Source organism: Acanthochromis polyacanthus, chromosome 6 (genome assembly GCF_021347895.1).
Source record: "Acanthochromis polyacanthus isolate Apoly-LR-REF ecotype Palm Island chromosome 6, KAUST_Apoly_ChrSc, whole genome shotgun sequence".
In the NCBI taxonomy this organism is placed as follows: domain Eukaryota; kingdom Metazoa; phylum Chordata; class Actinopteri; family Pomacentridae; genus Acanthochromis; species Acanthochromis polyacanthus.
This window is the reverse complement of record NC_067118.1, coordinates 5,730,759-5,750,131: the sequence shown is the minus strand read 5'-3', so window position 1 is coordinate 5,750,131 and position 19,373 is coordinate 5,730,759. Positions and strand designations below refer to the sequence as shown.

The 19,373-nt window shown below is 44.2% G+C and overlaps 1 protein-coding gene and 1 long non-coding RNA gene across 4 annotated transcripts in view; one reads left to right on the top strand and one right to left on the bottom strand.

Moving 5' to 3' along the window:
- The window catches only part of LOC127534550 (uncharacterized), a 532,033-nt gene that overhangs the window by 63,514 nt on the left and 449,146 nt on the right, over nt 1–19,373 (bottom strand). The window lies entirely within an intron of this gene.
- The window catches only part of LOC110960721 (uncharacterized), a 435,352-nt gene that overhangs the window by 116,723 nt on the left and 299,256 nt on the right, over nt 1–19,373 (top strand). The window contains exon 6 of one of the 3 annotated variants that reach the window (XM_051950021.1): nt 5,824–6,014. The exons of the other annotated variants lie outside the window; for them this stretch is intronic. Coding sequence (XP_051805981.1) covers nt 5,824–5,928 — 105 coding nt within the window. The 3' untranslated portion in view covers nt 5,929–6,014. Of the gene's footprint in view, nt 1–5,823; nt 6,015–19,373 lie in introns of those variants that run through there. 3 annotated transcript variants of the gene reach the window in all.

Sequence of the window (19,373 nt, the reverse complement as noted above, 5' to 3'; positions counted from 1 at the left end):
TGTGCTTTGGGAGGATCTTGGTTTCTAGTTTCATTCTGGGATTTTGAGATTGTTGTCACAGGAGGTGAATATTCATTTATTGATTTATCTGAGCATTAATGAACCTATCAGTTTAACTTCCAGCAGTATCATCAGGATTCTGATTATTTCACTGTTTACAGCTTCAACCACTTCACAACCAAAGTCCACTGCCTCCACTGAGTCTCCAGGTACGTCTTATAAATAATCCATCAGATTAATCCCCTGCTGACCACGAGACAGTGAAGTATTTTGATGGGATATTTTAACAACACAAAGGAAGCTTCTGTAGTTTTATATAAGAATTAAATTTCAAAGCTGTTTTGTACTTTTAACCTGATTCTTTCAGGTAGTTTTGTTTCACTCAGTTTGTGTATTCTCCTTTGCATGTTTCTTGAAGTTCTTGCAGTATTCAGTTTGGTTTTCTCTAGTTCTCTGTCTTAGCCCAGTCTGAAATTCATGTCTTGTGTCTTTCCTTGTACACTCTATGCTCCACTTGTAGTTCTACATATTTAGTGCTTGTCACTTCCCTCTTGTGAGTTTTTGTGTTGTTGGTTTTTCATGTTTCTTAGGTTTTGTATCCTGTAGTTTAGTTTGCTTGTTCCGTCTCCACACCACGTAGAGTGCGTGTGATCAGCTTCCAGCCTGTTAACCACCAGAGATTTTCATCTCCTATATTGACTAAGCCTCAACCTGCCAGCATCCTGTTAACACCACCATCCACCAACCCTTCAGATGTCCACAGACAGAAGACTTTGATGGTTCCATCCTTGTTGTCATCCTTGTTGTTGGGCAGAGCTCTTGGACCACACTAACCTAACCAGCTCTCAGCCGGACCCCAAGTTTCCAAGGAGCCATCTTCTGGAAGGTCTTCCAGAAGATGACCCCTAACTACGCATGGTCCACCAGTCCTACATCCTGGCCATCGCAGAGAGGATCGACATCTTCTCACCTGTTCTTACCTCAACCAGTGTTAAGTCCAGGGCTCTGTCAGAGTCAGATGCCTCTTCCCCTGGCAAAGAGACTGCTCCAGAGAACCTGTCTGCAGATGGTGAGACAGGGCCAGATACAGATGGGGCCCAGCTTGGAGACTCTGGAGCCAGGAAACATCTGCTTTCAGTTCATCTCCACTGCTGTCAGCCACTAGCCTGACTTCCAGAGAGGTTCTGCTGCCAGCTTCCCACCTAGCCCTTAGATTGGTTCTATTCTCTTTGCCGCCTTACGAAGCAGCTCCGCCTGATATCATCCTCTGGGCTGCCCTCCTTTGCAGGCACTTCCTCTACTTCAGAGTCTCCACTCTGAGCTGGACCACATCTGTATTTGGTCCTGTCTCACCACTAGCCTCCTGCCTGAGGAGACAGAACCCCACTGGAGAGGAGGAGATAGCAGAGATGTTCTGTCCAAATATCTCCATCACTGTGGTGGTTTGTCTCTATGAAGCCATGAGGAGCATTAAAGTGTCTGAATGACAGAATTACCAGGTTAATGAAGCAGCCATGTTTCATATCTCATGTCTGAAAAGGGTTTTATATGAGTGACTGCTGCAGTAAAAACATCTGATGCAGAGGGAAGTTTAAGCCGTTAATCATTTAAACATGTGTTTAGTCTGCAGATGATCATGTTGCAGAACATACACACGTGGACAAAATTGTTGGTACCCCTCAGTTAAAGAAGGAAAAACCCACAATTCTCACTGAAATCACTTGAAACTCACAAAAGTAACAATAAATAAAAATTTATTGAAAATTAAATAATCAAAAACAGCCATTACTTTTGAATTGTTGATTAACATAATTATTTAAAAAAACAAACTAATGAAATAGGGCTGGACAAAAATGATGGTACCCATAACTTAATATTTTGTTGCACAACCTTTTGAGGCAATCACTGCAATTAAACGATTTCTGTATTTGTCAATGAGCGTTCTGCAGCTGTCAACAGGTATTTTGGCCCACTCTTCATGAGCAAACAGCTCCAGTTGTCTCAGGTTTGATGGGTGTCTTCTCCAAATGGCATGTTTCAGCTCCTTCCACATATGTTCAATGGGATTCAGATCTGGGCTCATAGAAGGCCACTTTAGAATAGTCCAACGCTTTTCTCTCAGCCATTCTTGGGTGTTTTTGGCTGTGTGTTTTGGATCGTTGTCCTGTTGGAAGACCCATGACCTGCGACTGAGACCAAGCTTTCTGACACTAGGCAGCACATTTCTCTCCAGAATGCCTTGATGGTCTTCAGATTTCATGGTACCTTGCACACTTTCAAGACACCCTGTGCCAGATGCAGCAAAGCAGCCCCAAAACATTACTGAGCCTCCTCCATGTTTCACCATAGGGACAGTGTTCTTTTCTTCGTATGCTTGGTTTTTGAGTCTATGAACATAGAGTTGATGTGCCTTACCAAAAAGCTCCAGTTTGGTCTCATCTGTCCAAAGGACATTCTCCCAGAAGCTTTGTGGCTTGTCAACATGCATTTTTGCAAATTCCAGTCTGGCTTTTTTATGAGTTTTTTTCAGCAGTGGTGTCCTCCTTGGTCGTCTCCCATGAAGTCCACTTTGGCTCAAACAACGACGAATGGTGCGATCTGACACTGATGTACCTTGGCCTTGGAGTTCACCTTTCATTTCTTTGGAGGTTGCTCTGGGCTCTTTGGATACAATTCGAACGATCCATCTCTTCAATTTGTCATCAATTTTCCTCTTGCGGCCACGTCCAGGGAGGTTGGCTACTGTTCCGTGGGTCTTGAACTTCTGAATAATATGAGCCACTGTTGTCACAGGAACTTCAAGCTGTTTAGAGATGGTCTTATAGCCTTTACCTTTAAGATGTTTGTCTATCATTTTTTTTCGGATGTCCTGGGACAATTCTCTCCTTCGCTTTCTGTTGTCCATGTTCAGTGTGGTACACACCTTTTCACCAAACAGCAGGGTGACTACTTGTCTCCCTTTAAATAGGCAGACTGACTGATTATGAGTTTGGAAACACCTGTGATGTCAATTAAATGACACACCTGAGTTAATCATGTCACTCTGGTCAAATAGTTTTCAATCTTTTATAGAGGTACCATCATTTTTGTCCAGGCCTGTTTCATTAGTTTGTTTTTTAAAATAATTATGTTAATCAACAATTCAAAAGTAATGGCTGTTTTTGATTATTTAATTTTCAATAAATTTTTATTTATTGTTACTTTTGTGAGTTTCAAGTGATTTCAGTGAGAATTGTGGGTTTTTCCTTCTTTAACTGAGGGGTACCAACAATTTTGTCCACGTGTGTATACAGTGCCCTGTGAAAGTATTCGGCCTCCTTGAACTTTTCAACCTTTCGCCACATTTCAGGCTTCAAACATAAAGATATAAAATTTTAATTTTTTGTCGAGAATCAACAACAATTGGGACACAATCGTGAAGTGGAACGAAATTTATTAGATATTTTATACTTTTTTAACAAATAAAAAACTGAAAAGTGGGGTATGCAATATTATTCGGCCCCTTTACTTTCAGTGCAGCAAACTCACTCCAGAAGTTCAGTGAGGATCTCTGAATGATCCAATGTTGTCCTAAATGACTGATGATGATAAATAGAATCCACCTGTGTGTAATCAAGTCTCCGTATAAATGCACCTGCTCTGTGATAGTCTCAGGGTTCTGTTTAAAGTGCAGAGAGCATCATGAAGACCAAGGAACACACCAGGCAGGTCCGAGATACTGTTGTGGAGAAGTTTAAAGCCGGATTTGGATACAAAAAGATTTCCCAAGCTTTAAACATCTCAAGGAGCACTGTGCAAGCAATCATATTGAAATGGAAGGAGTATCAGACCACTGCAAATCTACCAAGACCCAGCCGTCCCTCTAAACTTTCACCTCCAACAAGGAGAAGACTGATCAGAGATGCAGCCAAGAGGCCCATGATCACTCTGGATGAACTGCAGAGATCTACAGCTGAGGTGGGAGAGTCTGTCCATAGGACAACAATCAGTCGTACACTGCACAAATCTGGCCTTTATGGAAGAGTGGCAAGAAGAAATCCATTTCTCAAAGATATCCATAAAAAGTCTGGTTTGAAGTTTGCCACAAGCCACCTGGGAGACACACCAAACATGTTGAAGAAGGTGCTCTGGTCAGATGAAACCAAAATCCAACTTTTTGGCCACAATGCAAAACGATATGTTTGGCGTAAAAGCAACACAGCTCATCACCCTGAACACACCATCCCCACTGTCAAACATGGTGGTGGCAACCTCATGGTTTGGGCCTGCTTTTCTTCAGCAGGGACAGGGAAGATGGTTAAAATTGATGGGAAGATGAATGGAGCCAAATACAGGAGCATTCTGGAAGAAAACCTGTTGGAGTCTGCAAAAGACCTGAGACTGGGACGGAGATTTATCTTCCAACAGGACAATGATCCAAAACATAAAGCCAAATCTACAATGGAATGGTTCACAAATAAACGTATCCAGGTGTTAGAATGGCCAAGTCAAAGTCCAGACCTGAATCCAATCCAGAATCTGTGGGCAGAGCTGAAGGCTGCTGTTCACAAACGCTCTCCATCCAACCTCACTGAGCTCCAGCTGTTTTGCAAGGAAGAATGGGCAAGAATTTCAGTCTCTGGATGTGCAAAACTGATAGAGACATACCCCAAGCGACTTGCAGCTGTAATTGCAGCAAAAGGTGGCGCTACAAAGTATTAATGCAAGGGGGCCGAATAATATTGCACGCCCCACTTTTCAGGTTTTTATTTGTTAAAAAAGTTTAAAATATCCAATAAATTTCGTTCCACTTCACGATTGTGTCCCAATTGTTGTTGATTCTTGACAAAAAATTAGAATTTTAAATCTTTATGTTTGAAGCTTGAAATGTGGCGAAAGGTTGAAAAGTTCAAGGGGGCCGAATACCTTCACAAAGCACTGTATATACATCTTTTGTATTTCTGCAGGTTCATGAATGTGGAGGTTGTATGGATAAAACTTGTGGCTCCACATTTACTAAAGTGTCAGAGTAAAACCAACCTGTTCTCCTGTTAACACTCCTGCAGATCTGTATCTTTACATGGGTCTGATTCTGGTGGTCAAGATCTTCATTTTACCAATACCTTTGATGATTTTGAGCAAGAAGAGAAGATCCACCAAACCTAAAGGTGAAGCTGCAGAAATACACACAGCTTCCATCACTTCATCACTGATCACTGACTCACATTCATCTCCTGGAAACTGACACAAACCTGAACCTGAACTAACCTCTCCTATGCCGTAGGTTATCTCGTTGGTTATTTAACAGGATTATCCAGCAGGTTTTCTCGCTGGTTGTCTAGGCGAATAAAAGTTGGTCATGAAACTACTGCTGGTAGTCACTGATCAAAAATAAACATGGAACGAGAGGGTGTAATTTCCTCGTTTTTCACAACTGTTCAGATCTTTTTTTTTCTTCAGCTCATTACATTAAAGTCACACCTCAGTCAGGCAGCAGATTAAAAAAAAGCAGAAGGACTGTGTGGTTGTTTTGCATTTGTTTTTATTTCTTGTCGAATCATTACAGTCACAGGTTCTCGTCTTACTTTTGACTTTAGTTCCTGGAAAACGTCTCTCTTATGGGTCTGTTTGTTTGTTGGTTTGTTTTGAGCACCATCTGACACAAGACTCATAAGTTCTGTCTTATCTTAGACTACATTTTCTGTTTTTCAGGTCCTCCTGTGGAGACGATCTACGTTGACGTCTCAGAGGTCAGTAAATATGAGACACTTCATTAGTGTTTGTGAAAGCAGCTGTTTGACACAAACTAAACTCCTCCTCTTCATCTTCATCTTCCTCCTGCAGTCCAGCAGAGTGATTGAGGAGATCAGAGAGGACAGACAGATCAGTTCTCCTCCTGTGGAAATATCAACAATCCACTGCAATGCCAAATGCATCAAACAGAGCTGAAGACACATCAGCTTAACCATCTGTAATCTGAGCAAAGTAAGAAAATTGCAGAGGGATTTTAGCTTCCATGTCAGAATTCAGATTACTAACTGTGATGGAAAATTAGCTTCTAGGTTAGAACTCAGATTACAAACAAATTTGACTGAATCAGATAACAAGTCACTTTTTTTATTTTACGTATTACTGTCAGATAATGCAGTATTGTAATCATTTTACAGAGTTTTTATTGCTAATACGTAAATTAATCAGACAATGAATAACACTGTTGGGTCTTCATCCAAATCCACAGGACTAGTTGTGAATGAACCTTTTATTGTTCGATTGACCAGTAAAACAAATAATAATTCTGCTTCACTGTAGAGAAAATATGTAGCAGGCTGTTTTTAAAGAGAGAAATAGTTAAACATCTGTTCTTATGTCGCCTTTACATCGGGTTAAATGTGTATTTTTGAGTAACTATGATGAATATCTGCACAGAGTGGGATTATTTTAGGCGAAAAACAAATCATGATTGTTTTCTGGTGGGCAAAAAGCAAAAATTTCTTCATATTTGTTGTCAAACATAGATGCAGATGCAAATATGCATCAGTATGTATCAAAACTTTCCTGCAGAAACATCAGAGGACATCACATACTTGATTTCAAATACCTGCAAAGTAGGGCTGAAAGTATTTGACATCAGAGTGTGCAATATCTTCACTCAAGTACAGCATGGTGTCATCAGCATAGAGATGTCTATTACAACCAGATAATGAACAGAACAGTATGGAGCTCAAATGGTTTGGTGGAAGTTTGATACATAAAATGTGGGGTTTTACATTTTAATTTATGTGTGAAAAAAATACTTTTCTGAGGATCTCTGTAGATGTTGTATAGTTTGTATGAGCATGAAAAAGTGAATTTCTTTCCAAGATGAAAGTCTTAGGGTTGATCTTCTTGTTTTCCTTCAAGCTAAAGATGACTCCAGGGAGCACGATTACACTGATGTGGATTTTTCCAATGTTGCTGCCTGCTCTCTCAACAGTGCCCCCTTTGGTGATGTAGATAATGTCCTCTACTGCCCCCTTCAGATAGATGTGACCTCTGTCAACAACGTCAGAGGAGCTTCACCTCCTTTTGACTCTACTGTTGTTCTACATCAGTAGTGTAACAGTTGCAGATGTTTTAGGAGAATGTGTGACACATTCCTTTATAACTGTGCTGTCAAAATCTTTTAATTTTGCTTCTCTTCAAGCAAAATTCTGCTGTATTTCCATTTATTTTCATTTCCATTATTGTGACTCTGTGGGTCATGATAAGTTTGCAGATTCAGAGAACGTAAGTTATGCCTATAACTATGGATCTATGAGACCGAACGATGACCGTCACCACGGTCTTCACCTTGAATGATGCCATCCTACTACCTATCCTCGAGATCTTATGTCAACAATGTCATATGACTGACCTCAAGAGGCATGCCTCACAGTGTATAAGAGGTTCCGGGGTCATCGCCTCCTTCCCGCCTGGAGCGCTTCAGCCTGTTCTGAACGACAAGAGAATGGTGACGGTCATCGTTTGGTCTCATAGATTCATAGTTATAGGCATAACTTACGATCTATTTCAACCTCACTCAGACCGTCACCACGGTCTTCACCTTGGATGACTCATACCATCAAAGTCGTGCAGAACTGAGGACTCCACCCCATCCCGGTTCTGTCTCGCAGCAGAAAGCACAGCCACACCCAAAGGAGCTGGCGTCGCCACGTTGACCCTGTAAAACTGAGCAAACGTACATGGGGAGGTCCAGGATGCTGCAGAACAAATTTCTGCCATAGGCACATCCTTCTGGGTGGCCCAGGAGGTTGCCATACTCCTCACAGAGTGCGCCACCAGATTACCAGGTATAGGAAGACCCTCCTTCTCATATGCCTGTGATATAGTGTCAACCAACCAGTGTGAGAAGCGCTGTTTAGATACAGCAGCCCCCAGTTTATTGCTCCCATAACAGACAAACAGCTGTGAATGAGAGTGCCTCAGAGAGTGGGTGTGTGCCAGGTAGGCCCTCAAAGCCCTCACTGGACATAAAGTATGCAGGGCCAAGTCCCCCTCCTCCAAAGTCGGGTCTGGACAAAATGCACTGATCTCGATAACCTGGTTCACTGTCTGTGGACTTACCACCTTAGGTAGGAATGCAGGATTGGGCCACAGTGACACCCCCGAGTCACCCGCCTTCCACCTTAAACACCGCTCACTGGTGGACAGGGCATGCAGCTCGCCAACCCTCTTGGCAGAGCAAATCGCCAACACAAACAAGGTCTTATGTGACAGGGATTTCAACTCTGCTTGATCCATAGGCTCATAAGGGGCCTGAGTCAGCGATCTCAAGACTAAGGAGAGATCCCAAGACGGCGCCCTGACTGTACTTCCCGGACACAAACGGTACGCCCCCTTATCAAACTGTGAGACCAAAGGGTGTCTCCCTACTGAAACGCCCCCAACTGGCTCATGGCAAGCAGAGATCACCACTGAATACAACCTTATCGTTCTAGACGCCTTCCCAGAATCCAAAAGAGACTGAAGGAAGCGCAGTACAAGATGCACCGAACAGGTGGAAGGGTCAACCTGTTGAGTGTGACACCAGTCAGAAAACACCCGCCATTTCTGACCATAGCTCTTCTGAGTTGAGCGGGCTCTAGCACTGCATATTGTCTGCAATACTGCATCGTCTAGCTCCTCAGACTGGGGCTGCAGAGCGGCCATGCCAACAACTGCAGTGTTGCTGGTCTGGGGTGGAAAGATCTGCCTGGGATAGCAGGTCTATTCAATTCAATTCAATTCAATTTTATTTATATAGCGTCAATTACAGTCAACTCGTCTCAAGACGCTTTACAGAACCCAAATGCCTGACCCCCAGAGCAAGCCCAAAGGCGACAGTGGCAAGGAAAAACACCCTTTTAACAGGGAAGAAACCTCGAGCAGAACCCGGCTCTATATAGGGGGGACCCATCTGCCTGCTGGCCGGGCGGGTTGAGAAGGACAGAAGAGGGCAAGGGGGAGGGATGGGAGAAGAGGGAGGGGTGGGAAAGCAAGGAAAACACAACACACATTTGGATACATGCATGACAGGATATGTGACACAAACAAAGTATAAGCTAACATTGAAAACTGACTCATAATTTACTCTTATGATGAACGACTCTGACATTAAACATACTCCATATATAGCTAGCAGTAAAATTCAAACAGTATGTAAGTTAGCATAACAGTATAGTGAAGGCAATGCAGAGTTGACTGGTGGAAAAAGGGAGTTTGAAGCAGAGGGCTGGAGGAAGGTCAGCAGCAGCATCCCACAGTGGACATGGTGGAGACTGGACCAGCTGGTGGAACATCAACCGCAGATCTGAAGCATCCAGCTCTGGGACCAGGGACACTCGGAGAAATAGCACAGGGGGAAACAAAGTGAATGTACTGCAATAACGGTATACATATTAAATGTAAAGGTAGATAGAGAAGGGCTCAGTGCGTCAAGAAAAGTCCCCCAGCAGCCTATAGGCCTATAGCAGCATGACTAGGGGCAGAACGAAGGGACGTCCAAGAGGGAGTCAGCTGTGCAAATGAAGACACAAGCCGAACCCCTGTGGGTCACCCAGTCAGCCCCAACTATAAGATTTGTCAAAAAGGAACGTTTTAAGCCTGGTCTTAAAAATAGAGAGGGTGTCTGCCTCCCGAACCCAAACTGGGAGCAGGTTCCACAGGAGAGGCGCCTGATAACTGAAGGCTCTGCCTCCCATTCTACTTTTAGAAATTCTAGGAACAACAAGTAAGCTTGCAGCTTGAGAGCGAAGAGTTCTACTAGGATAATAAGGTACTATCAGATCTTTAAGATATGATGGAGATTGGTTATTAAGAGCTTTATATGTCAGAAGAAGGATTTTAAATTCTATTCTGGATTTAACAGGAAGCCAGTGAAGAGAAGCAAGTATAGGGGAAATATGATCTCTTTTGCTAACTCCTGTCAGTACTCTCGCAGCAGCGTTTTGGATCAACTGTAGATGTTTGAGAGAGCTATTTGGACAACCCGATAATAAGGAATTGCAATAGTCAAGCCTGGAAGTAACAAAAGCATGAACTAATTTTTCTGCATCACTCTGAGACAGAATGTTCCTGATTTTTACAATATTACGCAGGTGAAAAAAGGAAGTCCTACAGACTTGCTTTATGTGTGAGTTAAAGGACATGTCCTGGTCAAAAATAACTCCAAGATTCCTCACAGTAGTACTGGAGGCCAACGTGATGCCATCCAGAGTAACTATTTGCTTTGAAAGCGAGTTTCTAAGATGTTTGGGGCCAAATACAATGACTTCAGTTTTGTCTGAATTTAGCAGTAGGAAGTTAAAAGTCATCCAGGTTTTAATGTCCTTAAGACAATCTTGCAGTCTAGCTAACTGATCAGTTTCATCTGGCTTCATAGATAAATACAATTGTGTGTCATCTGCATAACAATGGAAGTTAATACAATGCTTCCTAATAATATTGCCTAAAGGAAGCATGTATAATGTGAAAAGTATTGGTCCTAAGACAGAACCCTGAGGAACTCCATGATTAACTTTAGTATGCTCAGAAGAGTTATTGTTGACATGCACAAACTGGATCTGATAAGTAGGATTTAAACCAGTCCAGTGCTGTCCCTTTAAGGCCAATTGAATGTTCTAGACGCTGTAATAAAATTTTGTGGTCGATTGTGTCAAACGCTGCGCTAAGATCTAACAAAACAAGTATAGAGACTAGTCCATTATCTGATGCTATGAGAAGGTCATTAGTAACTTTCACTAGAGCTGTTTCTGTGCTATGATGCACTCTGAAGCCTGACTGAAACATTTCAAACAAATTATTCCTTTGTAAGTGTTCACATAATTGATTTGCAACTGTTCTTTCCAGAATTTTAGAGAGAAATGGTAGGTTGGATATCGGTCTATAGTTAGCTAACACATCTGGATCTAAAGTGGGCTTTTTAAGCAAAGGTTTGATGACAGCAACCTTAAAAGCCTGTGGTACATAGCCTGTTACTAGAGAGAGATTAATCAGATCTAACATTGAAGAATTAATTAAAGGTAAAATCTCCTTGAAGAGTCTAGTTGGGATAGGATCTAAAAGACATGTTGATGGTTTGGATGTAGAAACTGTTGAAATTAGTTCAGAGAGACATATAGGAGTGAAGAATTCTAAAGATTCATCAGGTCTAACAGCCAATTCAAAAGCATCTGTGACATTTGTAGGAAGGGCCAGATTAATTTTATCTCTAATCAGAACTATTTTATGTGTAAAGAAGCTCATGAAGTCGTTACTGGTTAAAGCTAAAGGAATACAAGGTTCAACAGAGCTCTGACTCTTTGTCAGCCTGGCTACAGTGCTAAAGAGAAACCTAGGGTTGTTCTTGTTCTCATCTATTAAAGATGAATAATAAGTTGTCCTGGCATTACGAAGAGCTTTTTTATAGATTACTAGACTATTTTTCAAAGCCTCATACACTTCCTCTGAATTAGTGGAATACCACTTTCTTTCCAGCTTTCGGGATGCCTGCTTTAAAGTCCGCAGCTGGGAATTATACCAAGGAGCAAGTCTTCTCTGAGATATAACTTTCTTTTTTACAGGTGCAACACTATCAAGAGTTGTACGCAGTGAGGCTGAAGCATTATTAACATAATAATCCACTTCTGTGGGGGTAAAATAATAATAATTGCCTTCTGGTTTATCAGTAAATGTTGCTGAAGTAAACAGTGAGGGTATTATTTCCTTAAATTTAGATACTGAATTGTCAGACAAACACCTACTGTAATGATATTTGTTCTCAGCTGCTAAACAATCCTTTACTTTAAATTGAAATGTTATCATAAAATGGTCAGAAAGAAGAGGGTTCTGGGGAAATACTGTTAACTCTTCAATTTCTATGCCATAAGTCAGGACAAGGTCAAGAGTGTGATTAAAACTATGAGTTGGTTTATTTACATGTTGAGAAAACCCAATTGAGTCTAATAATGAATTAAAAGCTGTTGTAAGGCTGTCGCTGTCTATGTCAACATGAATGTTAAAGTCACCCACAATAATAACTTTGTCTGAACTGAGCACTAATTCAGATAAAAAGTCTGAGAATTGAGATAAAAACTCAGAATAAGGAGCAGGAGGACGATATATAACAACAAATAAAACTGGTTTCTGAGCTTTCAAATTTGGATGAGAGAGACTAAGAGTGAGATTTTCAAATGAGCTGTAATCAGGTTTAGGCCTCTGGTTCAATTTTAAACTAGAATGGTAGATTGCTGCTACTCCTCCTCCTCGGCCTGTGATTCGAGGAATATGACAGTTAATATGACTAGGGGAGTTGATTCGTTTAGGCTAACAAATTCTTCCTGCTGCAACCAGGTTTCAGTCAAACAGAACAAATCAATCTGGTGATCAGTTATCAACTCATTTACTAGCAGAGATTTAGACGAGAGAGATCTAATATTTAACAGACCACATTTAATTTTCCTGTCTCTTTGCTCTGTTGAAATAGAGGTATTAATTTTTATTAAATTTTTGTGGTTACTATTTCTTTTGTATATTTTTGATTTGATTAATTTATTGAATTTTGGTGGTCGGGGGACAGACACAGTCTCAATAAAGTTAACTGAATTACTGGAGGGTGACAGCTGTGAGGAAACTGCAGAGAGGTGTGTAAGACTACAACTCTGCATCCTGGTCTGAACTCTGGGTTGTCATGCTTTAGGAGTACTAATAAAATCAGCCATATTCCTAGAAATGAGAGCTGCACCAGCCAAAGTGGGATGGATGCCGTCTCTCCTAATCAGACCAGGTTTTCCCCAAAAAGAGCTCCAATTATCAATAAAGCCCACGTCGTTTGATGGACACCACATAGACAACCAGCGGCGAAACGATGACATGCGGCTAAACATGTCATCACTGGTCAGATCAGGCAAGGGTCCAGAGAAAACTACAGAGTCCGACATGGTTTTGGCGAAAGTACACACCGATGCCACGCTAATTTTGGTGACCTCCGATTGGCGTAACCGGGTGTCGTTACCGCCGATGTGAATAACAATCTTACTATATTTACGATTATCTTTAGCCAGCAGTTTCAAATTTGCTTCTATGTCGCCCGCTCTGGCCCCTGGGAGGCATTTAACTATGGTCGCTGGTGTCGCTAGCTTCACGTTTCTGACTATGGAGCTGCCAATGATCAGAGTTGGTTTCTCAGCGGGTGTGTCGCTGAGTGGGGAAAAACGATTAGAAACATGAAGCGGTTTGTGGTGAGCCGGGACAGCAGGCTTGAGTTTAGGACTGTTTTTCCTACGAACTGTCACCCATCCACCCGGCTGTTCGGGCGCTGCTAAGGGACGGCTAACAGATGCTACACTAGCTAAGCTATTGCGGACCGCACCGGCTAAGGGGGCCTGGCTAGCTGCTAGCGGGTTATTTTCCATGGTGCGGAGCCGCGATTCCAATTCGGAGAGCCTCGCCTCCAGAACTACAAAAAGGCTGCACTTATTACACATATCGTTATCACTAAAGGAGGCAGAGGAATAACTAAACATGTGGCACACTGAGCAGGAGAGGGAGAGAGAGGGAGAGGAAGAGGCAGAAGCAGAAGCCATGCTAACAACACAACACGGTGCTGAAACAGGAAATGACGCAATACGCTCACCGTAACGTCAGACGTCAGAATACTGCTGCGTGATTGGCCCGTGCCTGCTCTGACTGGCAGGGGCCATGGCTGACCATGGATGAGACGGAGGAGAGCCGAAAACCACGGCCTCCCCGGCTACCTGGGAGCTATCAGCAGAACCCTGCAGTGTCCTACAGTCACCCTGTGGAGGACATGGGGGATCAGAGGAAATGGGGGGGGAAGCATACAATAAGCCTATCAGCCACTCGCATGACAGAGCATCCAGTCCCAGGGGAGCCCCTCGAGGCTCCAGGGAGAACCAGTGTTTGCAGTGGGCAGTCTCTGCCGATGCAAAAAGATCGATCTGAGCTCTGCCGAACCGGGACCATAGCAGCGCCACCACCTGTGGGTGTAAACGCCATTCCCCGGGAGGGGTCCCATCCTGGATAGGAGATCCGCTGCCCGATTCTTTACCCCTGGGATGAAGAGTGTCCTGAGGGACGCTAGACAGGGAAACGCCCACAGTAGGAGCCTCCTGGTCTGCTGGAGACAGCGGAGAGACCTGGTGCCCCCCTGGTGATTGATGTGGTAGACTGTGGAGGAGTTGTCTGATCTCACCAAGACATATTTTACTCTGATGAAGGGGAGAAGTTCCACTAATGCTAGGTGGATTGCCCTCAACTCCAGCAAGTTGATGTGTCATCCCCTCCAGTGTGGGCCCCACACGCCCCTCACTGTCCTGCCTTCCCAGACTGCACCCCAGCCGTCTAGGGAGGTGTCAGTGGACACCACTACCCGACGCGATGGGACCCCCCCTAATGGAACCCCCATGGCCAAGAAGGTCCTGTCTATCCACGGCCGCAGGGCTCGGACAAATCGCCATGTCACCTTGAGCTTCACCCGTCTGTCCCGTTTTGAATGGAGACCGAAGGCATTCCACCACCACTGCAGAGACCGTGCTCTGAGTAGGCCCAGAGGAACCACTACCACTGCAGCCGAGATCAGTCCTAACAATCACTGAAACTGAGCTGCTTCCAGCTGTCTGCCAAGCTGAAATTGCTTTGATACAGTCACAAGCTTTGTGACCCTTGGAGGAGTGAGGGAGGCCGTCATAGTGAGAGAATTCAGAAGTAGTCCCACAAACACCACCTGTTGTGTTGGTACAAGATGGCTTTTTGCCAGGTTTACCTGTAGACCCATACGTCGAATGTGGTCCATAACTGTCCCCGTATCCTGGAGCACCTGATTGCGACTTGGGGTGCCGATCAGCCAGTCGTCTAAATAGGGCAAGATTTTTATACCGTCTGCCTAAAGGGGGCATAGTGCGGCTGTCATCACCCTGGTGAACACCCTGGGGGACAGCGACAGACCGAAAGGGAGGACCCTGAACTGATAAGCCTGACCTTGGAACACAAACCGTAGAAACGGCCAGTGGTCCCTGCTGATAGGGAAATGAAAGTAGGCATCCTTTAAATCCAGGGAGGTGAACCACTCTCCCTCTTCTACCGTATTCAGGATCTGAGTCGTTTTCAGCATCTTGAAAGGTAGGACCTTTAAAAACCTGTTCAGGTGTCTTAAATCCAAAACAGGCCTCAGGCCCCCATCTTTCTTTGGAACCAAAAACTATGTGGAATAAAACCCAGCGTGCTGTTCGCTGGAGTCTACTTTGGCAATCGCCCCCTTCTGAAGGAGGGCTGCAATCTCCGCAGCCATCACATGCTCCTGGACTGGGTCCTTTACCACAGTCATGTGGACTCCTGTAAAGGGAGACTTCACTGTGGACAGGACCCAAGGATCGGACACATATTTTTCCCAGCTGTCCGGACAAAGCTGAGAAACAGGTTCGGTGGCGGATCCTGGAGCGTCAGATGTTGCTCCCCCGAGGTCCTGGACCTCTGGGGAGGGGCGCTTCCTCTGTGGTGTCCCTCTCGAACCTGACTGGCACACATATTGCTGGCGCTGCAGTGGCTGCCTGGCAGACTCACCAGAGGCCCCCATCTCTGTACCCTGTCTTCTTTCAAAGTTTCGGGATCATGATGCCTGGGGCGGAGGCTGCAGGAACCGACTTGTATTTCCAGGGGCACCAGACCTAGAGAACGTCCGCTGTACACTGTCCCTTGTATGCCGTGACTTTTCCGCCTTGTCCAGCACACCCTGGGAGTCCAGGTGAAACACTCTGGCAGGGACCACGGGCAGGTTGGTCAGTTCTTTCCTGATATTTTCAGGCAACGTGATCTGAGCTAACCAAACCTGTCGCCGTGCCAGCATGGCCGCTGACATCGCCCCGCCTATATCCCGAGTCAGCTGGGCATGAGTTACCAGCACACCTTCAATGAGGTTCAATGTGTCCTGATCCTCCTGGCTAACAGTTTTTCTAATTGCATCCAGTAGAATGGCTAATGCCTGAGTGAGCTGCACATGTAGCCGCATTATATGTGCAGCACACCAAGCTGTCTGTCTTCTGACATTCCTTAACAGGGCAGTGAGGGTTGGTAGTCACGCGCTCCGGACCAAGAGACGTCAGGGCTGCCATTTCCCTCTCAACAGGGGGCATGTCGGCCAGTCCCGTGTCTGGAGCATACTGAGGTCTTGTCAGTCTCCGACACAATGCCTTGAACTGAGGAGCCGCTGCCGGGTTATTCCATGCTTTTCTCAGCATCTGCAGATATCTGCAGCTGCTGGAATGGAAACTGATGGCTGGGGCTGAGAGATGCCAGCCCACACACCCTCCACTGAACTCGGAGCCTCCACTGGCACTGAAAGTCCGACAATTTTGGCTGCGCTCCGTATTTTTTCCATGACGTCCTGCACTGAGGACTCAGTGTCTGGAGTACACCCCAGATCTGACCCCCTGCCCCCCAGTGAGGAGTTCAGCTTCTCCTCATCTAAGGGCCCTCTGGACGGGCTCACACTCCCACAAAAGGAACTGTGTGCATACAGGGAGAGGACGTTTGGTGAACCCCGCCGTTCTTCCCGATATGGTGGCAGGCCACCCTGAGAGGCCACACTCGGCTCCCGTGACACTGAGGCTGGGCCAGTAGCTAGCTGCCGGGCCTCAATCCTAGTCAGCCTATCTGACAGACTCTGAATAGCAGCCAGGATCTTCAATTGAGTCTCCCCCAACTGATCCAGATGTTCCGGGTTGGACCATCTCCTGCGAATAGACTGTCCAGGGCCCCGTCCCTGATAGTGATCAGGGCTACGGTTCCGCTTGTGGCCCCTGTTCCGCTTTGCGCTCTGCCCATTATCCTTAGACGTAGCTGGGGGAGGGCGAGTCATTTTATTGCGTGCAGCCTCCTGCACCACCCTTGCCCTGCGTGTGCGCTCCTCCAGAGGGAGCTCTGACGCAGCCGGGCACGCATTTTCAATGTCTTCCACCAGGTGAGCCACCCCTAAACAATGGGGGCACTCCCTGTGGCCATCACGAGGGTCCATGGTCACCTGGCAAAATCTACACCACTGTGATGCCATTTTCCTTTAGCCCACCAAAATGACCAAACGTAAAACACACCGTACTGTGAACAGTTGGGTATCCTTACAGGGCCAAAAAATTCTCCTGGACTTTACCAACTGAGAAACCACTGCGAACAGGGGCACCAGAATAAATCAAAATAACACAATATAATGTGTAAATACCGACTGCAAAACAAAGAATGTTATTAGTAACTCACAGTTCATATCCTGAGTAATGTCACCACACTACTCAGGCAGCCAGGCTCTCAACATAAAGAGACCTCACCTGAGGAAAACTGGTTATATGGCGTCCCTCAGTGTGCGCGAACGCACGAGGGACGATCAGAACACACGCCCGCTCACCGCGAACGGTAAGCCGTCTGGGCAACGCAACAACAAACTTCTTATTTATTGAAGTCACAATGAGAGAACAAAGCAGAACAATAAGTTTTCTCTTACCAATGCTCGTCGCTGACAACACGCTCTACCAGGGATAATACCGGAAAGAGACCTGTAACCAACGAGCCGGGAAACAGACACATGCTTCATACACACACGAAACTTACCGAACCACACAACCCACAGGGACCGTCGACACCTGCACCGAAGTGACGGATTGATAGTGGAGTCCCGTAAATGATTATACTCATGGTCTCGGATGAGGCGAGTAAGGCAAAGAGGAGGAGGCGATGACCCCGGAACCTCTTATAGACTGTGAGGCACGCCTCCTGAGGTCAGTCATATGACATTGTTGACATAAGGTCTCGAGGATAGGTAGTAGGCAGAGCTCTAGAGATAGTAAGAGTTGCGACACTCATGCTCTCGGTGCGGGGCGGTCACGTGGTTCATGTAAGCCTGAATAGTTCCAAACAGGCAGCGCTGTCATTTCCTTCTATGGGACTGTCAGCGGCGATTTCACGGTAAAAAAGGAATAAAATCACACCTCCAAGTACTTGTTTGATTATTAATTCATTGGAGTATGTATGTAAATGTCAGTTTTATATTTTGAGCCGTAAGGTGACATATTAAAGACACTTTTGGGGTTTTGGAGGGAATGTTTCACATTCGTGTTAGCATGGAAAATCGACTTTTACACAGAAATGTAAGATGATTGAAGATGTTAATGTTTGCCCAGCTGGATTATTGTATTTCCAGACAATGTCCACATATACTCAACGACCTGCAGTGCAAATGAACGGTGGCTATCACTGTCGAAGCGGTGCTAGGAACTAAACAAGCCTCCACAACCCGGAAGTAGACTGGAAGAAAGCGTACAACAGCACCTTATGGGAGTGTCGCAACTCTTACTATCTCTAGGGCTCTGGTAGTAGGATAGCATCATTCAAGGTGAAGACCATGGTGACGGTCTGAGTGAGGGCGAAATAGATCTGAGTCGAACGTAAAGTTAACACCATCCACAGAACCACAACAGTCACATTAATTGGAAATACACCAGCTTGAAATAAGTCAGAATCATTCTTCAAATGTTCTGTTTAGATAGTATCATAGTAATTTTGAAAAAGTTTATTGTTTATATTGAAATGTAAAGTGCTTCCTCCAAAGTTCACACTGTAAAGTTACTCAGGATAATTCATATTATATATGATTTTATTTAAAAAATTGTAAATGTGTTTCATGTACAGAAGTGAAGATCAGGTCTTTCTGTGAGCTGTTGTGTTCCCTTTTATATGTTTTGTTATTCATGTTATGACGTCCAGCAAAAAAAGGGAAAAAAAAGATATTGTAAAAGCTACAGTTGGTTTGCTAAATCATTTTAAATAGCCATCATTTAGTCACTATGACAACAACAAGCTGTAAACTCTTTAAATATCCAACAGTAACAAACCTCCTTCAATTAATTCACCAACTCAACTGATATTTTATAAAAATAAAAACATCACAACAAGAAAAACATAATTTGCTTGTTTTTAATGAAAATAAACTTGGCATTGAATTGAACATTGGCAGTTTAAACAGGATCTGGTCTTTATGTTTTAATAAACATGTTTAGATATATTTTGATCCACTGTTTTCCTCCAGTTTAGCAGTGAAAGTGTAACTACTAGTTACTATGAGACACTGCAGCAGGTTGGTACTATTAAAGGTCAACGTCAGGTTACAATAAAAATATTCCCTCCATGTTGTTCCTGTCACATTTTTCCTCACTGTTGGTTCATTTTTCACTGTAAATCCTGCAGCTGTATGGAAACAGAACAACCATGACACCCAGTGGCTGCATCTGGGTTTAATTAGTCACTTTAAAGGGGGTTTATGTTTATGAAGTTACTTCTTTCAAGTTTTATATTTCTCTTTTTTTTTGTCATCGGGAAAGTCAGAATATATTTAACAT